This window comes from Chenopodium album, chromosome 5 (genome assembly GCF_948465745.1).
Source record: "Chenopodium album chromosome 5, dcCheAlbu1.1, whole genome shotgun sequence".
In the NCBI taxonomy this organism is placed as follows: Eukaryota; Viridiplantae; Streptophyta; class Magnoliopsida; order Caryophyllales; family Amaranthaceae; genus Chenopodium; species Chenopodium album.
Window position 1 is genome coordinate 4,718,327 of NC_137838.1, and position 18,857 is coordinate 4,737,183.

The following is an 18,857-nucleotide window of genomic DNA, read 5'->3' on the forward strand; positions in this document are numbered from 1 at the left end:
TACTCTAGATAAGTCTTCATGGCAGCAGATCGAACGGTTTTTCGGGAGATTTTTTTGTGTTTTGGTTGTAGTGCTCGGTTAATATAGTTGTTGAAGGCATCATTTTCGGCGAAAAGAAAAGGTTGTTCGGCATGTACAATCATTCTCCCAAATTCATCCCTATCTCTCTCGTAATTGTAAATGAAGCCTTGTGGATGGAATTGAGAAATTTTGGGTTGGGTTGGATCACTAGATGGTCCACCACATTTTTTTGAATGTTTACTAAAGTGTCCCGTCCCTCCCTTGGTATCGGCCGAGAAAATTTTACCACAAGTCCGACACTTGGCTTTTAGTCCATTTTTACTTAATTGATAATGTGACCAAACTTCACTCTTTCTTTTGGTTTGAGCAAAATCCTCTTCGGTACACCACTCTAATATGTTAGGATTTTGGGTGTTGGGCATTTGGGTGGATGGTTCACTCGACCCGGAGGCTTGTGTTTGGCTACCTTGGGAAGGAGGAGGAAAAGGAAATTGATGTTGTTGAAATTGGGTTTGTTGAAATTGGGTCCAAGGAGCCATATCATCCATTTGTTCTTGCCCTCCCGTGATTTGGGGATGAAAGAAAGGGGTGGAAGTGTTTGGAAAGGGCATGTTAGGGGAGGGAAAGGGCATGTTAGGGGGGGGGGGGCATAGGCATTGAAGTGTTTGGGTTTGGTGATTCCCTACGTTTTACTTGGCTTTTCTAGAGGCGGAGGAAGAGTTCGGGTTTGATGCCATGATTAATATTAATAATAATAACAATAAAATTAAAGTAACAATAACAACAATAATAATACAAATAACAATAACAAAGTAACAATAACAATAATAATAACAATTAACAACAATAATAACAATTAACAGCAATAATAATAACAATAACAATAAGAATTAGTAAGTAGTTTTTATATAAATTAAATTTTTAAAAATAATTATAATAATAGTAGATTACTTGGATCAATGAGATCCCAGGTAGGAGAGGTTAGGAGCGACGTTGTCCAGAGCCCAGATCCCGCCTTAGACAGATTTCAACAATCCAAATAACCCACAATTAAAATAGAAAGTAGTTTTTATATAATTAAGTAGTTCCCAGAATACAATAATAATAATAATAATAATAATAATAATAATAATAATAATAATAATAATAATAATAATAATAATAACAATAACAATAACAATAACAATAACAAGATTAACAACTAACAATAACAATAACAAATTAAAAAGTTGAGTTAGATCTTACAATGACGCTTCACTGCTTTCCCAAATTTATAATTTCCCGAACTTATAATTTTCCGAATTTATAATTTCCCGAATGTAAATATAACAATTTTTTTTTTTTTTTTTTTTGTAGTAGACTAATAAAAGTAATGATAGTAAAAATGTAAAATTTATAAGAGAGTAGGAATTTTTTTTTTATTTTCACAAAAGAGAGCAAGATTGTAGGATTTGTAGGAATTTGAGAATTGAGAATTTGAGAGTATGAAAATTAGAGAATAAGAGAGAAGAGATGAGTTGATGAATTGTGAAAATTTTGGAGGAAAATATGAGGTATTTATAGGGAATTTGGGTGGGAAATGGGGTGGAAAACTAGCCGTTTATAGCTGTTGGAAAACGGCAAAAAACGGCTAGTTTTCCAACGGTCATTTGGCACGGGCCGTGCCAAGCCGGGCCGCCGTGTCGTGCCGTGCCAGCGACCGTGCCGTGCCGGAGTCGTGCCGGGCCCGTGTCGCCCGCGTGCCGGCACGGCACGGGCCCGTGCCCATGTTTAGTAGTAGGCTTGAAGGTGAGTTATGAGAAGAGAGAGTCATAATAGAATTCATAAATTTTTTTGCCAAAAAAAAAGGTGTAATATTTTTTTTATTAAAAAAAAATGTAATATCTAGACATGTTTAGAAAGTTATTTTAATTAGCCTTAGGTTACTTTAGCTGTTGGTATGATAAATAAGAGAAATTATGTAAACAAATATCTTCAAGGGCACACATGTAATCACACTATTTTTAATAAGAGTTCGAAAAAAAATAAAAAAAATGATGACAAATAAGTAAATAACATTTTAAAGGATATAATCATCCAAATACTATTCATATAAGTTTACTCAAACCCATTAAAAGAAATACGTAGTACTACGTATTTACTCAAACTTAGGGCCTGTTCACATTTACTTAATTTCAGTTCAGTTCAGTTCAGCTCCAATCAGTTTAGTTCTGTTCAGTTCAACTCCTAGTTTTCCTCTGTCATAAAATATTCATTTCAACTCAGTTTATTTCATTTCAGCTTTAATCAGTTCAGTTCAGTCAGCTTAGTTCAGTAAATGTGAACAGACCCTTACTACTCTCTCCGTCCTTTTATTTTTGCCCCATTGCTAATTTAAGGTTCAAACTTTGAAAACTTTGACCATAGATAACTATTAATCTATAAAAGATAGTATAGCAATGAGTGGTCTTATTAAATTCGTTTCATTGTGTATTTTATTAATATCACGTTTTTATAATTTTTACGTGTATGGAAATAAATGTATACTCCCTCCGTGCTTTAATTAGTGTTACAGTTTGACCAAACACGCATGTCGATAATTTGACCATGAATTTATCTAATCATATGTTAATAAAATTTTAGGAAAATTCATATTATTATACAATATCATTTGTATCATACAATATCATTTGTTTTACTCCCTCCGTTTTTAAATACTTGCTCTACTTTTCTTTTTTGTCCATTTTAAAATACTGGTTCCATTTCCTTATTTGGAATGCTTTTACAATATTTAATTTATTTCTCTCACCTAATGGACCTAACATAAATCATATTTTATTAATTTCATATTCTCTCTCTTCTAATTCTCCCCACTATTTTTGCTTTTACAATTGTTTATTCTTTCACCTACCCTAGCACCTTCATATTTTATTACTCTCTTCAATTTCTCCTAAAACTCCGTGCGTGAAGAAATGGAGCAAGTATTTAAAAACGGAGGGAGTAATACGTTAGTGAATTAATCAAGTCAAAACCATTATATGCATAGTAAAAAAAGTAAAATTGTAACACTTATTAAAACACTGAGGGAGCAGACGTTTTAATACATGTGTTGTAGACCGTGCGTCCGTGCATGGTCAAATGGAACAAAAAAAATAGGGACATGGAGTAAAAGATATGGTTAACATTTAAAAAAAAAAAAAAAAAAAAAAGGAAATAGTAGTACGTAAAATGTGAGAGTAATGAAAAGATGCATGCATGCGTGTACGGTAAAATAATGGAATCGCTAAGTCACGAGACATGTCCCAGCCAGCTTTAATTAACTTCCATCTCAAAAATGAGTAGACAACTCAGACAGTCAAAGGACAAAGGAATACGACAAAGAAATGAAAGTTGCGACCATTTACAACTGACACACAGATTCCTTATTTTGAGATTACTAGTTGACAAGGGTTATTGAGTGATGCTACACATACAATATTGTCACATTAAAAGGGAGGAAAAAAATACTACCTCTGGTCCAAATTACTCGTAAGTTTGAGGTATTATTTGTGAGATATAAAATATTCTAAAGTTGCGAATAATTTGGACCGGAGGTAGTAAAGTAAAAAAAAAGGAAGAAACTAAATGAAAAAAGTGGACCTCAAAATGCAAACCAATCAAATACAGCCAACAATGATTGTATATGGGGGGGGGGGGGCATATACAATCATTGTATGTGTAGCCTTTCCCAGGGTATTTATAGAACTACAAGCATTTATTTAAGGGTTATTCAGTTTGTCGGGGATTACTTAGAAATATTATCAATTAATCATGGATTATATATAAGGGTTACTTATTCATGGCTTATTTATTTTAGGATTACTCAGTCGGTCAGGAGTTACTAATAAAAGTTACTCCGTAGTTATTTATGGATTACTCAGTTGATCAGAGGTTACTTATTCAAAAGTAACTACTAAGGGCCTGTTCTCATCAGATTATTTTCATTTCAGTTTATTTCATTTAAGTTCTTAATTTCCTTCTCTCATAAAATATACAGTTTAATTCAATTCAGCTCATTTCAGTCAATCAGAACAGACCATAATTAAGTAACAACTATGAACAACCTTGGCCACCCAACGAGACCCTTCACATATAAAAATTTGTGAAAAACATTACTCCGTAATTTGAAATATGAATGATGTGCGCAACTGGAAAATGACCCCCCCCCCCCCCAAAAAAAATAAAAAAATAACAACTTTTATACTACTATTGATTGGGTTTTTGGAAATTGGGCCTTGTTATATGTTGAACCAACTTTGTCAGGATGGGCTTTGTTATATCTGAATGGGCCTTCATAAATGTGCCTTTTATACTGAAGGTATATTTAGTTATAAATTTTAATTAGTGTGAGACCTGAGCTTACACTGAGTTACTACTTTGAAATAAAATCTTGGTAAAAAAAATCTCTTACCATTGTCTTCATAAAGTCCTGTTTGTTTCAGACCATTACTAGTTCAATGATGAATCATTCTTTCTTCCTTATATTAAATTTGCAAGAAAAGGGATTAATTAATGACATAATAAAATGTTCTAGCTGCTAGAAAGCATGATAGAATATGCTTTGTACTCCGTATAATTTAATGATGAAGCAAATGTATTAAGGTTTGACGTGTCATTACTTATTAATTAAAGCTCCAAGAAGCTGTATCATTTGGGTGGACGGTAGAGCAAGTATGCATTGTCATGTAATTCTTGTTAGGAGTACTACGTATATAAAGTTAATTAATTAATTAATTACTATTCATTACATTTTCCAACGTTTGTGAGTCTATCATAAAATTAATTTGCTAATAATGATTAGATTAGTCTACCAAACTTGGTTGCTACATCGAAAGCTCAAAGCCGAGGTTGGTGACCACATATAAGCCTAACAAAGTTACATCGATCGATCTATATATCATAAAAACAATTTTTGTATGATGTATTGTACAATAGATTATAAGCTATCGTTAAATATATGTGTACATATTTAAAATTTCTCCCAAAAAAAAAAAAGGGAAAAGTTACATGGTTAACCAAATTTACCTTAACAAAAATTTGCTATCAAATAATACTTACTAGCTCAAGAATTTAGACGAGGAGAAGTTCTACAAATGGGGCAACTAGCTTTAGCTCTTAGCCACGGATCAATACAACCAACATGGAAGCGATGAAGACAATCCGGTAACGTTTTTAGGGTGTCACCACGGGTGTAATCCGTCAAACATATAGGGCAGTTCTTGTCATCATCAGGTTTAATTTGGCGCCTACTCTCGCCTATCACCACCATTGGGTACGAGTTGATCGTGGTCAGGTCGAGTCCAGCGATATCTGCTAGCGTAATACTATGTCTATCAGAGTCGGTATATATTGTATTGGTCGTAGTAATAATAGCTGGTTGTTCAACATTTTTTCTTGACAACAGAATGCATAGAGTGCAGCTTGTGAAGATTAAAAATAATACGACGAATGTTGTTACTATTGCTACTAATGTACGGTACTCTAACGAGTTTTTGTTGGAGTCCGAAGCTGCTGGAGATGTCCAACTGAAGCTTTCTACACAATTAGAAGAAACACAAAAATTACTTATAATCCAATATTCAATTCTTCGTTTTCAAAATATAAAAATAAATCTAACATAAAATCCAAGTTCAGGCCATTTTATAGGCCTAAATTAGGACTAGAGAATCGAGGTAACTTTAAAAATCTAAAGAGTTATAATTATTGTTTTTCCGAGTCAATCAGAAAGCTAAACAAGCTAAGAAATCAATAATGCATGTAACAAAATGAAAAGTAACGTTACAAATGTAGTAACTTACCACATGACTCACATTTTTGCTTGTCCCAAGTAAGGTCGATGCTTGAATAATTACTCAGCTTACTTATGTTAAGTTTGTGTAAACCATAATTTGTTGGAACAGAAACAATCTTCAATAACTTGCAATTAGTATTAGTAACATTAACACCTCGATGTACACTAACAATCGTGTAATTTGAACCTCTAAGGCAGTCGATTTCATCATATAAATCGCTACGATCACCAACTCTAGAGCAGTTATACACCCAAAAATCGTTTAGCCTTACCCCTCGAAAAGGGGTTGTGGTAAGATCTAATGATAACAACTTTTGCGGTAGACAATTACTTGGATCCGAAAGCTTTATTTCCCTCAAAGAATAGGATATAGCATCGACGGTGAAGTTTCCGGCATTTGGTAGACGAAGAAGGTTGCCTAATTTATGATCACAATACAAATCGAAGCCAGGAGAACCACAAGACTTAGCTTGATGACCGACTATTCGGAAAGGAAACTTGATCGGTATTGACACGAGCGAAACGTTTCCATTACATACCGTGGCCTTGCAAGGCTCGGCGTTGCACTTCTTTGGCATACATAGCAAATGAAGTGATAATAGGAGAAGAAATATGATGAATTTGCTAGAAATTTTCATGTTTTATTTTTGTTGAGAAATTGTAAGATTGTATTAAGTGGACTCCACATTTTCTCATCCCTAATAAAATTAAACGTTAGGCTTAATCTAATTGCTGAAAAAAATCATTTAAACATGTACTTATTCAATGATGAATTGGTCTAGCATTTTTCATTGACTTGTTTGTTGCAAAGAAAGGGATTGATTCAATATAAAAAATGTGTTTTTTCTTTTCTTTTCTTTTTTTTTTTTTTTTTTTTTTTTTTTTTTTTCTTAATGGATTATGGAGCAGCTCTTTAAGTTATGGAAAGGGCAGAATTCCATTTATATCTTAAATTAAGTATATATAGTGTCGACGTGTCTATACTTCCGAGTCAATCACCAAGAGCAAATCAAACTATTAGAAATTGAAAATGCTGTACCAGCCAGTTAGCATAAATTATATATGCATGTCATTGACTTAATATCTGAAAGTATTCATTTTATAACTGATAAGAAAATTAAATTATAAGTGGTGGATGGTTCAGAATTCAAATGATGTCTAAGGTCAATAACTCCTTAGGATGTGCCAAAATTTGCCTCTAACTAACTATAGAACACAAAGAACATGGACCTCTCCGCATAGGAAAGGGCTTATAGAGTTATAGCTCAACAAATCAACAATTTCATGAAAATAATGAACGTAGTACGTACTAAGTACATAGTAGTCTCAATTTAAAAACTTACACGGTGCTTTTTCTACTTGGGGTTACTTATTTTAGGGTTACTCAGGGTTACTTATTTTGGGGTTATTCACTCAGTCAAGGGTCACTTAGCATGAGGTTACTTATTCGCTTAAGCCATTTTTTGTGTAAGAGTAACCTTTGACCGATCAAGTAACCCCTTCTGACCGACCAGGTAACACCTGAATAAGTAATCACTGACCGACTTAGTAACCTCTAAATAAGTAACCCCAGTTATACGATGTGGTCAGCCACATATAATAATTTGTGAAACCTATACTTGTATTACATATATTTTTTAAATAAATAAATAAAGAAAGAAAAAAAGTGGAGTCTATTACATGCATATGGTATGATAAAAGGTCTAAATATATCACATGATATTAGTAGTCATTTTCTTGCGCTATGAAACACGCTGATTAGAGAAAATTTGACAACTTTTTGGATCACTACCTTTCAAAAGAGCTTACGTATTTAATTATTTTCAGAGCGGAGATCAGTTTGTTTAAATCACTTTCAACATCAAGAAAACTTACATCTTTCCCTAGATAAAGGTAAAATTTGTAATGCCTTGGATAGTTGGATACATACACAATTGTTTCATAAAGAAAACGCTATACATTAATTAAATGACAAAACATATTATATATACATCATTGATATTAGTCTTATAACACGCAATATGTGAGAGTGAGGGATAACTCAAGTGGTTAGAACTTCCCTCCCGGTTCCAAGAGATCTTGGGATCGATTCTCACCCCCGCCCTTTGTGGCTCTCTAAACACCAAAAAAAAAAAAAAAAAATAACACGCAATATGTGAGACTGCCACTTAAATAAATTATACATAACAATGCAAATTGTCAATGATCAGCAAGTAGCATAATTAAGAATTTAGAGGTGGAAAAGTTCTACAAATTGGACAAGTAGGTTTAGCAGAAAGCCATAAATCAATACAATCAACATGGAAGCGATGAAGACACCCTGGTAACACTTTAAGAAAGTCACCAGGGATGTAATCCACCAAGCATATTGGACAATTGTCATCATCGGGTTTGATCATGCGCCCGCTCTTGCCTATCAACACCGTCGGATATGAGTTAATCGTGATCTGATCGAGTCCGACTTGATTTGTATTTGTGGTGGCAGTGGTTGATGCTTCAACATTTCTCCACGAGGACAGGGAACCGCGATAGCAGCGTACTAATAATAGAATCAAGGAGACAGCTACTATGGCTGATACTGCTACTCCTATCCAAAAATATTTCGATGGTTTTCGCTCCCGCGAGCTAGCAGCTGTTAGAGGATTGGAGTCCATGTTAAAATTTATACTCTAGACAAAGTACCAACTATGTGAAATAATTTATGTATATTGATGCAAAACATTTACAAATATTTACTTATTGTTAAAAATATAATAAGGTTAGTCAATTAACTTGCAAAATTATGAGTTTTAGGCTTGCCTATACACTACTCCTTTACATGAATTATAAAAGTTTACATAAAAATGAATCAACCTAGAGCTCACATGACTACTATTTTAGTTTTCACATTAACTCTTCAAAAATGATTTAATCAATCAATATTTAAATAATTCAAAAATTAAAACTTCGTTATAAAATTATAAAATATAATTACAAATTGAAGGGAAAATTTTCAAGGGAAATACTATACCGAAATATATGGCTTACTAAAACAAACAATTTAAGTAATTAATCCTAAAAAATTTTAAAACGTTTTAAAATGGCGTTACTTACCACTTGGATGAAGACAGGTATGTACTTGTATATCCCAAGTAAGGTAAATACTAGAATGTTGATTCAGCTCATTGTAATGGTTATAGTCAAAGATAGTTGGAACAGAAACATTCTTCACAAACGTACAATTGGAATTGACAACACTAGTGTTTGGACCGGCACCTATAATGGTATAATTCAAACCTTCAAGACAACCAAATTTACCGTAGAATAAGCGGTAATTATCAGCATCCCCGGAGCAGTTATACACTTGATATTTACTAACTATGCTTCCTGGCCGAAATGGTGAAGTTGTAAGATCCAAATTTAAGAGTTTTTGTGGAAGACAATTATTTGGATCCGAAAGCTTTATTTCTCTTGTAGGATAAATTATGTAATCGACGGTGAAGTTTCCGGCCTTAGGGAGTTCAAGGAGCGGTCCTCCTAGCTTGTCGTCGCAATAGGTGTCAAACCCGGGAGAGCCACAAGTGCAATTGACCTTACCATCTATTAAGTTGAATGGAAATTGTATTGAGACGTAGTCTTTTTCGATGGTACTATTATTGTTGAAAGACGGTGTTTTCTTGCAGATTCTTGTGTCACATGTCTCGGCATTGTTTGTCTTTGGCATACATAGGAATTGGATGGAGATGAGAGAATATAAGATGAGCGTGTTGGATTTTCTCATGGTTATTAATGTGATTTTAGCTGGTCCAATGTGGAGTAGTTTATGAGGTGTTGTAACTCATTAAAAACTACGAATGAATCGAAATATGAATAATTATTCTAGCTAGCTCTCGTCATTGCTTTGATTGTTGCAAGAAATAGGGTTGATTTGTAAGATTGTACTGTCCTCAAACCATGGACCAACTCTTTAGACTAGGAAAAGGGCAACATACACGATTAAATTAGCATATGTTGCTTTGACTTGTTATTAGTCTAAGATCCAAAAACGATTTATAAATGATTATTTGGGTATGGTGTGCTATATGTTGCTTTGGCTTGTTATTAGTCAAGCTCCAAAAACGATTTATAAATAATTATTTGGGTATGTTGTGCTGCTGTACTAGTATCTACGGAATATCATTATGTCATTGTTTTAATTGATTTCCTTTCCTTCCAACCATAGATGATAGCGCTAATTCAAGAATGACATACAGTCTATGAATTACAAATTAGATGATTCATGAGATCTAAGAACATAGTTCTTGATGTGGTCAATAATTAGATTTAAGGATTTTTCTCTTCCCCTTCTCCAATGCAGGGCACTTCATATGTGGACAATAAAAGGGTTTCAACAAAATGTACAAAGCTGATATATATGGGTGGGGCAAATGGGTCGCAGTTTCTAATCTGTTAAACAAGTTTGCTTTACAAGTCAAAGAAGGTTTCATCTCAAAGCCATATGACAATGAGGGGAATCGCCCCTTAGTCTTTTACAGTAGACACAACTTTGTCTCTTTTTCAACGTGGGATACACACTCCAATACCTAGTCTTACTTTTTACATTTTTTTTTGATGGAATACTTACATTATTTTAATAAGAGACAACACTTTCATTTACACGCATGTCAGGTTTGTTTATGGGCTCAACACAATTCTACGATACTTACAAAAAATTGTCATACTTAAAAAAAAAAAAAAAAAAAAAAAAAAAAAAAAAAAAAAAAAAAAAAAATTACACCACAATTTTTTCATAAGAAAAACATTATATACAATTGATGAATAACAAATTAAATATAAACATATGGAATTTACGGGCATATATGAGTTTGTTGATGATGATCAACAAGCAGATTAATTAAGAATTGCGATGTGGAAGCTCTACAAATCGGGCAAGTGGATTCAATAGATAGCCATGGATCAATACAATTGACATGGAAGCGATGAAGGCACTCTGGTAAAATTTTAAGGGTGTCACCAGCTAAGTATTCAGTCAAACATATTGAACAATTGTCATCATCTGGTTTGATCAGGCGGCCACTCTGGCCTATCAACACCGTTGGATATGAGTTAATCGTGACCTGAGCAAGTCCTCCATGTACATTACAAGGTATTGAACTTTGCCTTTGTGAGATTGCCTGATTTGTTCTTGTGATAGCATCGACAACAGGTGCTTCAACGCTTCTCCCTGACGATTCAGAACCACAAATGCAGCACACACAATATACTATAAAGGCGAGTGCTATTGCTCCTGCTGCTGCTACTCCTATCCAATAGAAGTGTGTTGTACTTGGGTTTTTACGGGAGCTAGAAGCTGTCAAAGGAGGGGTTCAATGCAAGTACAAATGAGATAACACACTTTATAACATACTAATAGCAAGACTAATTAGCTAGCAACTTATTTTGATGTTTAGTACATTTTACTTAAAAAATTTAAGAAATAAGCAGGCTAAACAAGAATACAGCAAATCGAAAAGAGAAGTCACTCACCACATGAATCACAATACTTCTCATCCCAAGTAAGCTCAATCCTTGAATAATAACTCAAATGACTGAAACCAGCAGTATAATTTTGTGGAACAGAAACAATCTTAATCAACGTGCAATTATATTCATCGACTTTAAAACCTGGGCCGCTTACACTTAAAACGGTATAATTTGAACCGCTAAGGCAATCAATTTTTTCATACAATTGGAAGATGTCAATAAAATCACCACCTTCAGAGCAGTTATACATCCAGAAATTCTTACTATTATATTGGGTTTGTGGTAGGAAAGGAGCTATCGAGGTAAGATTTAGAGATAACAACTTTTGTGGAAGACAATGATTTGGATCCGAAAGCTTTATAAGCCTCGAAGAGTAGTATATGGCATGGATGGTGAAGTTTCCAGCATTAGGGAGCTCAAGGAGGGGGGCTAACATGTCATCACAATACACATCGAACCCGGGAAAACCACAGGACTCAGGCTGGCTATTTACTAACCGGAAAGGAGACATGATTGAGATATCATCGATGAAATCGGAAGATACTTTTTTCTGGCAGCTCATTATGCCGCAATATTCAGCGCTGCTCATCTTTGATATACATACAAAATAGAAGATTACGTGAGGGAAAATGATGAACCTTCTGAAATTCTTCATGCTTTATTTTCCTTGTGTTTATTTACCAAATACCATGAGTAATTGGTAGTTGCAAATTAAATTATTTGTTTCAAGCATTATCTAGTTGCTATCGACATCTGATCTTGTGTTTACAAAAATAACTAGTGCTAATTCAAAGATGGAAATATTGACTTTTGTATCGTTGACTTTGTTAAAAACTTGATGTAGTATAATTAAATTATTAGGCCCCGTTTGGTTTAATGTAAAACATTTTCAATGGAAAACATATTTTCAAGGAAAAACACAATTGCAAATTAGTTTTCCTTTGTTTGGTTGCATACAAGAAAAGTCCAAGAAAAATAAAAAATAAGAGTGGAAATGTAAGGATGAATGAGAGGGAACTAAAAAAAGAGGTAAGGAGGAGAGAGGAAAATGTGGCTTCCCTTGTTTTTGGAAGGAAAATGTTTTCCATCATTTAGGATGAAATTTTCCACCCTTGAAAAATTGTTTTCCACTCCTTAACAAACCAAACAAAGGAAAATGGGAAAAAATGGAAAATTCATTTTCCATGAAAACCTTTTACATCAAACCAAACAGGGCCTAAGTCAAATATATATTTCAATTTGTATTAGAATATGGCTTGAATCAATTTATTTAATATTTATTTAGCTTCGAGTGATTTCAGATTGGTCAAATAGTGTTTAGTTTGAATTTTGTAAAGTCGATTAGATACTTGGATGTAGTAGTGCTTCAAATTATGTTTGTTAGTGGATGATAATTAAAGCTTGGTCCGTGGAGGTGGATGCACGATCCGCATGGTGCATCCGCTCCAAAGTACAAAAAGACGGAATGAACATGCATGTATATACTAATGTACATGGGCATATAAAAGAACATAGTGTTCATTTATAATGTACATAGACATATACATAAAAGAACATATTGTTCATTTATAATGTACATCAGATTTTTGTGCAACAATTTTGTATATTATTTTTGTATAATAATATAATTATTTTTTTTGTATAATGAAATAGATAAATATTACTATAATTATTTTTTTTTACCATACATTAATTGCAAATCATTTCAATATTTTTTTTACCAAAAGTTCACTTTCTCTCTCCAAACAAAACTTCAAACCCATTTAACTTCCTCAAACCTCAAACAAAATTTTGAGTCCAAAATTGTTCAAGATGACAAATAAAAACGAAAGGTAAGACCAAATTCGACATTCATACTTGTTTATTTGACATTCATACTTTTTTTATTTTGAGTTTGAGTGTTTGTTTTTTATAAATTTGATTGCAAATTGTAATATTTGATTTTATTGGGAATTAATTGCGATTTTGATGTTATTTCGTTGTTGCAATGAGAAATAAAATGAAGTTCTTGAAGAAGATCTTCCTATTAATCCATTTTTGAAGAAAAAAAGCAAGCAAATAGACAATTTTAGAAAAAGTTGTAAATTCAAATAATGCAATGTACATTAAAATACAGTAAAATGTTCTTTTTTCATATACTTACATGATGTAAATAATACAATGTACATTAAACATGTAACCAACATTATAAGATTTATAACATATATGTTCATTAGAATATAATACAATGTACATTATAATACAATAAAATGTACTTTTTTATATGCATACATGGTCATTTATACCAATTGTACATTTACTATATGAATAATGTTCTTTAATATTATCATGTTCTTTACTAATATTACAAATGTTCTTTAGATTTACAAAAAAAAAATATAAAACTAGATGTTCTTTATAAAATAGCAATATGTCCTTTATAAAACAACTATATGTTCTTTACTGAACAACTAAATGTTCTTTCCGCCTTTTTTTAAAAGAAAACCGGATGCACCATGGTGCATCCGCCTCCACAGAAAAAATTTCAGATGATAATAGCTATGGGGTACAAAAGGGTTTTGAGAAAGGAGAAAATTTCAATAAACATACAGACCAAAATCTATCATAAAAAATTTGTTTCACCTTGAATATATCCAATTGTTTTACATAAAATACACTACTTCGTATTACTAATACAATTGATGAATGACAAACATATATAAATATATGACTTTTTTATAACGCGTAACATATGAGTTTACTGGTATAATAAATTTCACATGATGATGGTGATCAATTAGCTTAATTAAGGATTGCAAGGTGGAGAAGCTCTACAAATGGGGCAAGTGGATTCAGCCGATAGCCATAAATCAATACAACAAACATGGAAGCGATGAAGGCACTCCGGTAATATTTTTAGTTTGTCACCAGGGAGGTAATCCATCAAGCAAATTGAACAAATGCCATCATCTGGTTTGATCAGGCGGCCACTCTTACCAATCAACACGGTTGGATACGAGTCAATTGTAACCTGATCGAGTCCTCCTCCTCGATGTACATTATTAGATGGTGTTGAACTTTGCCCTTGTGAGACTGCCTGATTTGTACTTGTGATAGCAACAACATGTGCTACCACATTTCTCCCTGACGGTGGCTGAGGTCTGACTCTGCAGCAAACAAAAAATACTACCAAGGCGAGTCCTAATACTGCTGCTAATCCTGCGAATTCAATAAATGACCAATCTGATGTTTTGCCGCCATTGCCGGAGCTAGAAGCTGTAGGAGGAAGAATTCAGGTCAAAATTACTAGACAAAGGGCAAATAAAATTCCACAAGTTGTACCGTTCTAGTAGCAAGACTAGCAACTAATCAATTCCTTTTTCATGGTTTAATTTCCTACTGTTTTTACCCAATAGTCCAATACGATCTGTTTTGTTACAAGTTGTATTTGTTTTGTTTTAATTTCAAGCTTAGTCCAATAGTTGAAAGGTCTTATAATTTTATTTGAAGTATGTAACAACCTAATTCATAGATTAAGCAATCATATTATTATTTGAACACAATTTCTTAAAATTGACCACAATCAAATTGCCCTATTATTTTATAACTAAACCACACTAGCTAATAACAATACCACAAGTAAACCCACACATTCATACATACACAACAATGTCTCGATGAAGTATATACGGAATATTATATATAAGCGCGAATAATAAGCATTGTTGAACAAAAATAGCGAATTGAAATAAAAGAGTCACTTACCAGAGTTACCACATGAATCACAATAATACTGGCTAGTATCCCAACTAAGCTCGATACTTGAAAAATTACTAAGCTTACTGTAATTGCCAAAAGTCGCCGAAGCTAGAGGAACCGACACGGTCTTAAGCAACACACAATTAGATTCATCGGCAATTGGACCTAATGATACACTTAGAACGGTATAATTTGAACTGCTAAGACAATCAATCTTATCGTACAACCCGAAGGGATCAGAAAAGTCACCAACATTAGAGCAGTTATACACCCAAAAGTCCTCACTTTTGTTAATTAGTTGCAATGGGGTTATCGCGGAAAGATCTAGAGATAATAACTTATTTGGAAGACAATCGTTCGGATCCGAAAGCTCTATAAGTCTCAAAGAGCCGTCGAGGGCATCGATAGTGAAGTTCCCCGCATTAGGGAGCTCTAGGAGGAATCCTGATTTGTCATCACAATACACGTCGAATCCTGCAGAACTACACGACTTGGACTGACGATCTGCTAACCGGAAAGGATAGGCGACCGAGATGTCGATGATGTCGTTCGAAGTCTTGCAGCTCATTGTGTTGCAATTATCTTCACCCTTGCTAATGTTTAGCGTACATAGGAAAAAGAGGAAGATGAGTGGTAAAACGTTTGGCTTTTTCGAATTTTTCATCCTTTATTTTCTCCTTTTTACCCAATAATACAATACTAAAAGAGACAAGTGTTTATGAGGTAATTTAGATCTCCCTCAATCAAATAATATTGTTAATTAAATTTGCACAAAATAATAATACTCCATATTGTAATCAATCTTCTTCATGATTCTCTCCTCAATAAACTATCAGGATAACCCAAAAACACAATTAGGGTATTTTACTAAGAAACCCACATCAATAATTAGGATATTTTACTAAGAAACTCATATCAATTAGGATATTTTACTTTTTCCCTAAGCTAAATAATCGTAAATTAATGCATACTTAAATTTTATCTAGTTTCCAAATTACAAATCTCATCTAACAAAGATCGGAAAACATATATGAAAGATAAGAACAACTAAATAAAAGATATGTTATATTTTTATCCAATAGATGAAAAATCTAGAAATTTTAAATCATGTAACTAGTTCTTTCACAAATGAAATTCGGTCTGACTTTATCTATTGTTGACCTTTTTAACCTTAAATGGGTATTACTCTAATATCAATCTCTGAGAATAATAAGCATGTTGCTCCAACTTCAATTCAATCATGGTATAATTTATTCTTGTAACTAAGCTTTTCTTAAAAGCTCTACAAATTATAGTTCTTTTAGATGGAGTAGTAAGTTTGAGCTTACATAGGGAGTATCTCGGTTCCCATCGGCCTCTTTATTAAATTAGACCGTAACAAAAAATATAATAGCCCACTTTCTAAATTTAGTTTATGTTATCACATGTACATCATATCCATAATATCATGAGTGATTTTCACCCAAAAAAAAAAAAAAAAAAAAAAAAAAAAAAAACATATCATAAATCACTCATGATATTATAGGTATGATGTTATAATATCATGAGTGATTTGCACATACAAAAAAATAAAATAAATTAAAAAAAAAAAATTAAAAAAAAAATTCATAAATCACTCATGATATTATATAGATATGATGTTATAATATCATGAGTGATTTCCTTGAAAGTAAAATTGTGGAATGATGACATAGTGAAGATGTATAAACTTAAATTTAAAAATTAAATACTTTGTATGTGTTATTTTATTAACTCAATTTCTTAAAATTAGCCGCAACCACATTAGCTAATTATCACACACGTTCGTACAACTACAAACCATTAAATATATGATTTCATACAAATCAGGTGAGCAACATTAGGGGAAAAAAATAACCAGTAATCACCACTAATGACAATATGTTTGGAAAAATGATGAAAATCTAAGTAGAACCTTAAAAAAAATGAGATACTTGTAACACCAAAACCATATATATTCAACATTCCAGCCAAAAGCATATATGTTGAGCAAATACGAGTTCCTCATATATGTATATATAATGGTTGGCCATCAATCCCTAGTGCACTTGATAATAAATCGCGTTATTAGATTGCTCTCTTCGGTCTCCTAGCAGCACCTTGGGCTGAACTCTCTGGCTTGTCAAAGGGAAGACTAATAAAGGAACCTCGGAACGAGTTTGGCTTCTCCTGATAAGCAAATTGCAAGAAAGGCCATAAGTTGGGTGTAGTCAAGGTTGTAGGAGGATGTTGGCATGCAATAAACGTAGCCAAACAAGAAATCGCGATAACAGGAACTATAGCTAGGACTGCTATGAACGCCATGCTCTCAATAAATGACTAATTATAATTTTGCTTATGATTATTTCTAGCAATGAAATGAATTAGAAGATAATTGATATGATCCAACTAATAAAAGCCTTATTTGTGGCCATTATATTTTGAACAATGTATGAAATATATTGATTGGTTGGCACGTCCAAGTTTAGTTTAGGAGTACTAATTCAAATTCATAAACTAGTTCAATGCTTAGAACTCATTATCAAGAATTCGAACTCATTTTTCTCAACTAATTCTTGATAATGACTATTAGATAATATCCGTACATATAATGTCAATCAACTAAGAATGTATATCATTTTTTCAAAACAAAATATAGTGAAGCAAGTTCATATATTATGGTAAAGCTTTCTTCAATATGAAGATTTTAATTACCAATACATATTATCCCCTGACATTTGGATCCTAAAGCCTAAGTGACACCTTAAATTCTTTTTTTTTTTTTTTTTTTTTTTAAGACACCTTAATAAATTCCAATTCAATATAACACCTAAATTCATACATGTCTTACTTTAATTGAAGTCTCATTTAATTTTCAATTCAACTATGTATTGTTATATATTGATTACGCATTCACGCAAATGCAAGATGTATGCTTGTAGATAAATGATTATAGAGTATGATTGAGATACATACTGTTGAAGTGTTAAAACTTGATTATTTTGATGTAAACTCTTTTTCTATATATATATGGAATTTATATAACAATTTTGATGTATGCAAAAGCTAACCAAAGGTTTTAAATATAATTTCCGAATCATACTAGTCTAGTTATTTTAGAGACTGTATCAATTGGTGTTTTTTTTGTTAATTAATGATTGATCTTTCTACTTTTAGCTTAACCAACAAGGTTGAATATAAAGATGCAATAAATCAAGTTTCGTAATTTTCATATTGGAGCTTAACTCCTCTTTTTGGAAATGCAGTTGCATCATAAATCTAATTGCTCCTAATATATTATAGTTATAAAACAAAAATTTAACTTAGTCCTTGCTTAGGTGACAAAAGATATGAAAAAAAACAAAACAAAATAAAAATATTTAAAATAAAAAAGACTTTTAATTTGTAATTGCAAATTTTTAAAATTGTTGAAAATGTCCTAGAACCCCAAATAAAAGAAGGCCTAACATTATTCATTAGTGGGGGAAAACTTTCAACTTGAACGTGCAAACTAATTAGTCCCCCCTAAAAACTGACCTCTCAATCGTCTTCATCATCCAAAAAAACCTTTATTTTTAATCCAATTTTGTACATTTGATCATGTTTTTTGTTGAGATAATATCTTTGATGCCAGTGGTGGGTGCATTATGTCTCCTAAGCTGTATTAATGTCGCGTGCCACGAAGCTGATTCAGAGATTTTAATAACCTTGAGGCCAAAAGTGGCCTACACCTCCAAGTCCATGCCTAAAGGGGACGATGAAAAAAGATGTTCGATATGTTTGGATGATT

At 32.7% G+C, this 18,857-nt stretch overlaps 4 protein-coding genes across 4 annotated transcripts; all 4 read right to left on the reverse strand.

Annotated features, from left to right (window-relative positions):
• Positions 1 to 5,028: 5,028 nt before the first annotated feature.
• On the reverse strand, positions 5,029 to 6,537 carry LOC145631347 (RING-H2 finger protein ATL22-like). The gene is made up of 2 exons (XM_081683418.1): positions 5,838 to 6,537; positions 5,029 to 5,574 (listed from the first exon to the last, which is right to left on the reverse strand). Exons 1-2 carry the CDS (start codon positions 6,466 to 6,468, stop codon positions 5,102 to 5,104), a joined length of 1,104 nt encoding a protein of 367 aa, XP_081539544.1. The 5' UTR covers positions 6,469 to 6,537; the 3' UTR covers positions 5,029 to 5,101.
• A 1,515-nt stretch (positions 6,538 to 8,052) lies between these two features.
• LOC145631348 (putative RING-H2 finger protein ATL21B) lies at positions 8,053 to 9,590 on the reverse strand. The gene is made up of 2 exons (XM_081683419.1): positions 8,924 to 9,590; positions 8,053 to 8,462 (listed from the first exon to the last, which is right to left on the reverse strand). Exons 1-2 carry the CDS (start codon positions 9,588 to 9,590, stop codon positions 8,053 to 8,055), a joined length of 1,077 nt encoding a protein of 358 aa, XP_081539545.1.
• Positions 9,591 to 10,656: 1,066 nt separating this feature from the next.
• LOC145631349 (RING-H2 finger protein ATL22-like) lies at positions 10,657 to 11,921 on the reverse strand. The gene is made up of 2 exons (XM_081683420.1): positions 11,336 to 11,921; positions 10,657 to 11,159 (listed from the first exon to the last, which is right to left on the reverse strand). The coding sequence occupies exons 1-2, from the start codon at positions 11,919 to 11,921 to the stop codon at positions 10,657 to 10,659; spliced, it is 1,089 nt and encodes a 362-aa protein (XP_081539546.1).
• A 2,196-nt stretch (positions 11,922 to 14,117) lies between these two features.
• LOC145631350 (RING-H2 finger protein ATL22-like) lies at positions 14,118 to 15,734 on the reverse strand. The gene is made up of 2 exons (XM_081683421.1): positions 15,077 to 15,734; positions 14,118 to 14,587 (listed from the first exon to the last, which is right to left on the reverse strand). The coding sequence occupies exons 1-2, from the start codon at positions 15,732 to 15,734 to the stop codon at positions 14,118 to 14,120; spliced, it is 1,128 nt and encodes a 375-aa protein (XP_081539547.1).
• Between the last annotated feature and the right edge of the window lie 3,123 nt (positions 15,735 to 18,857).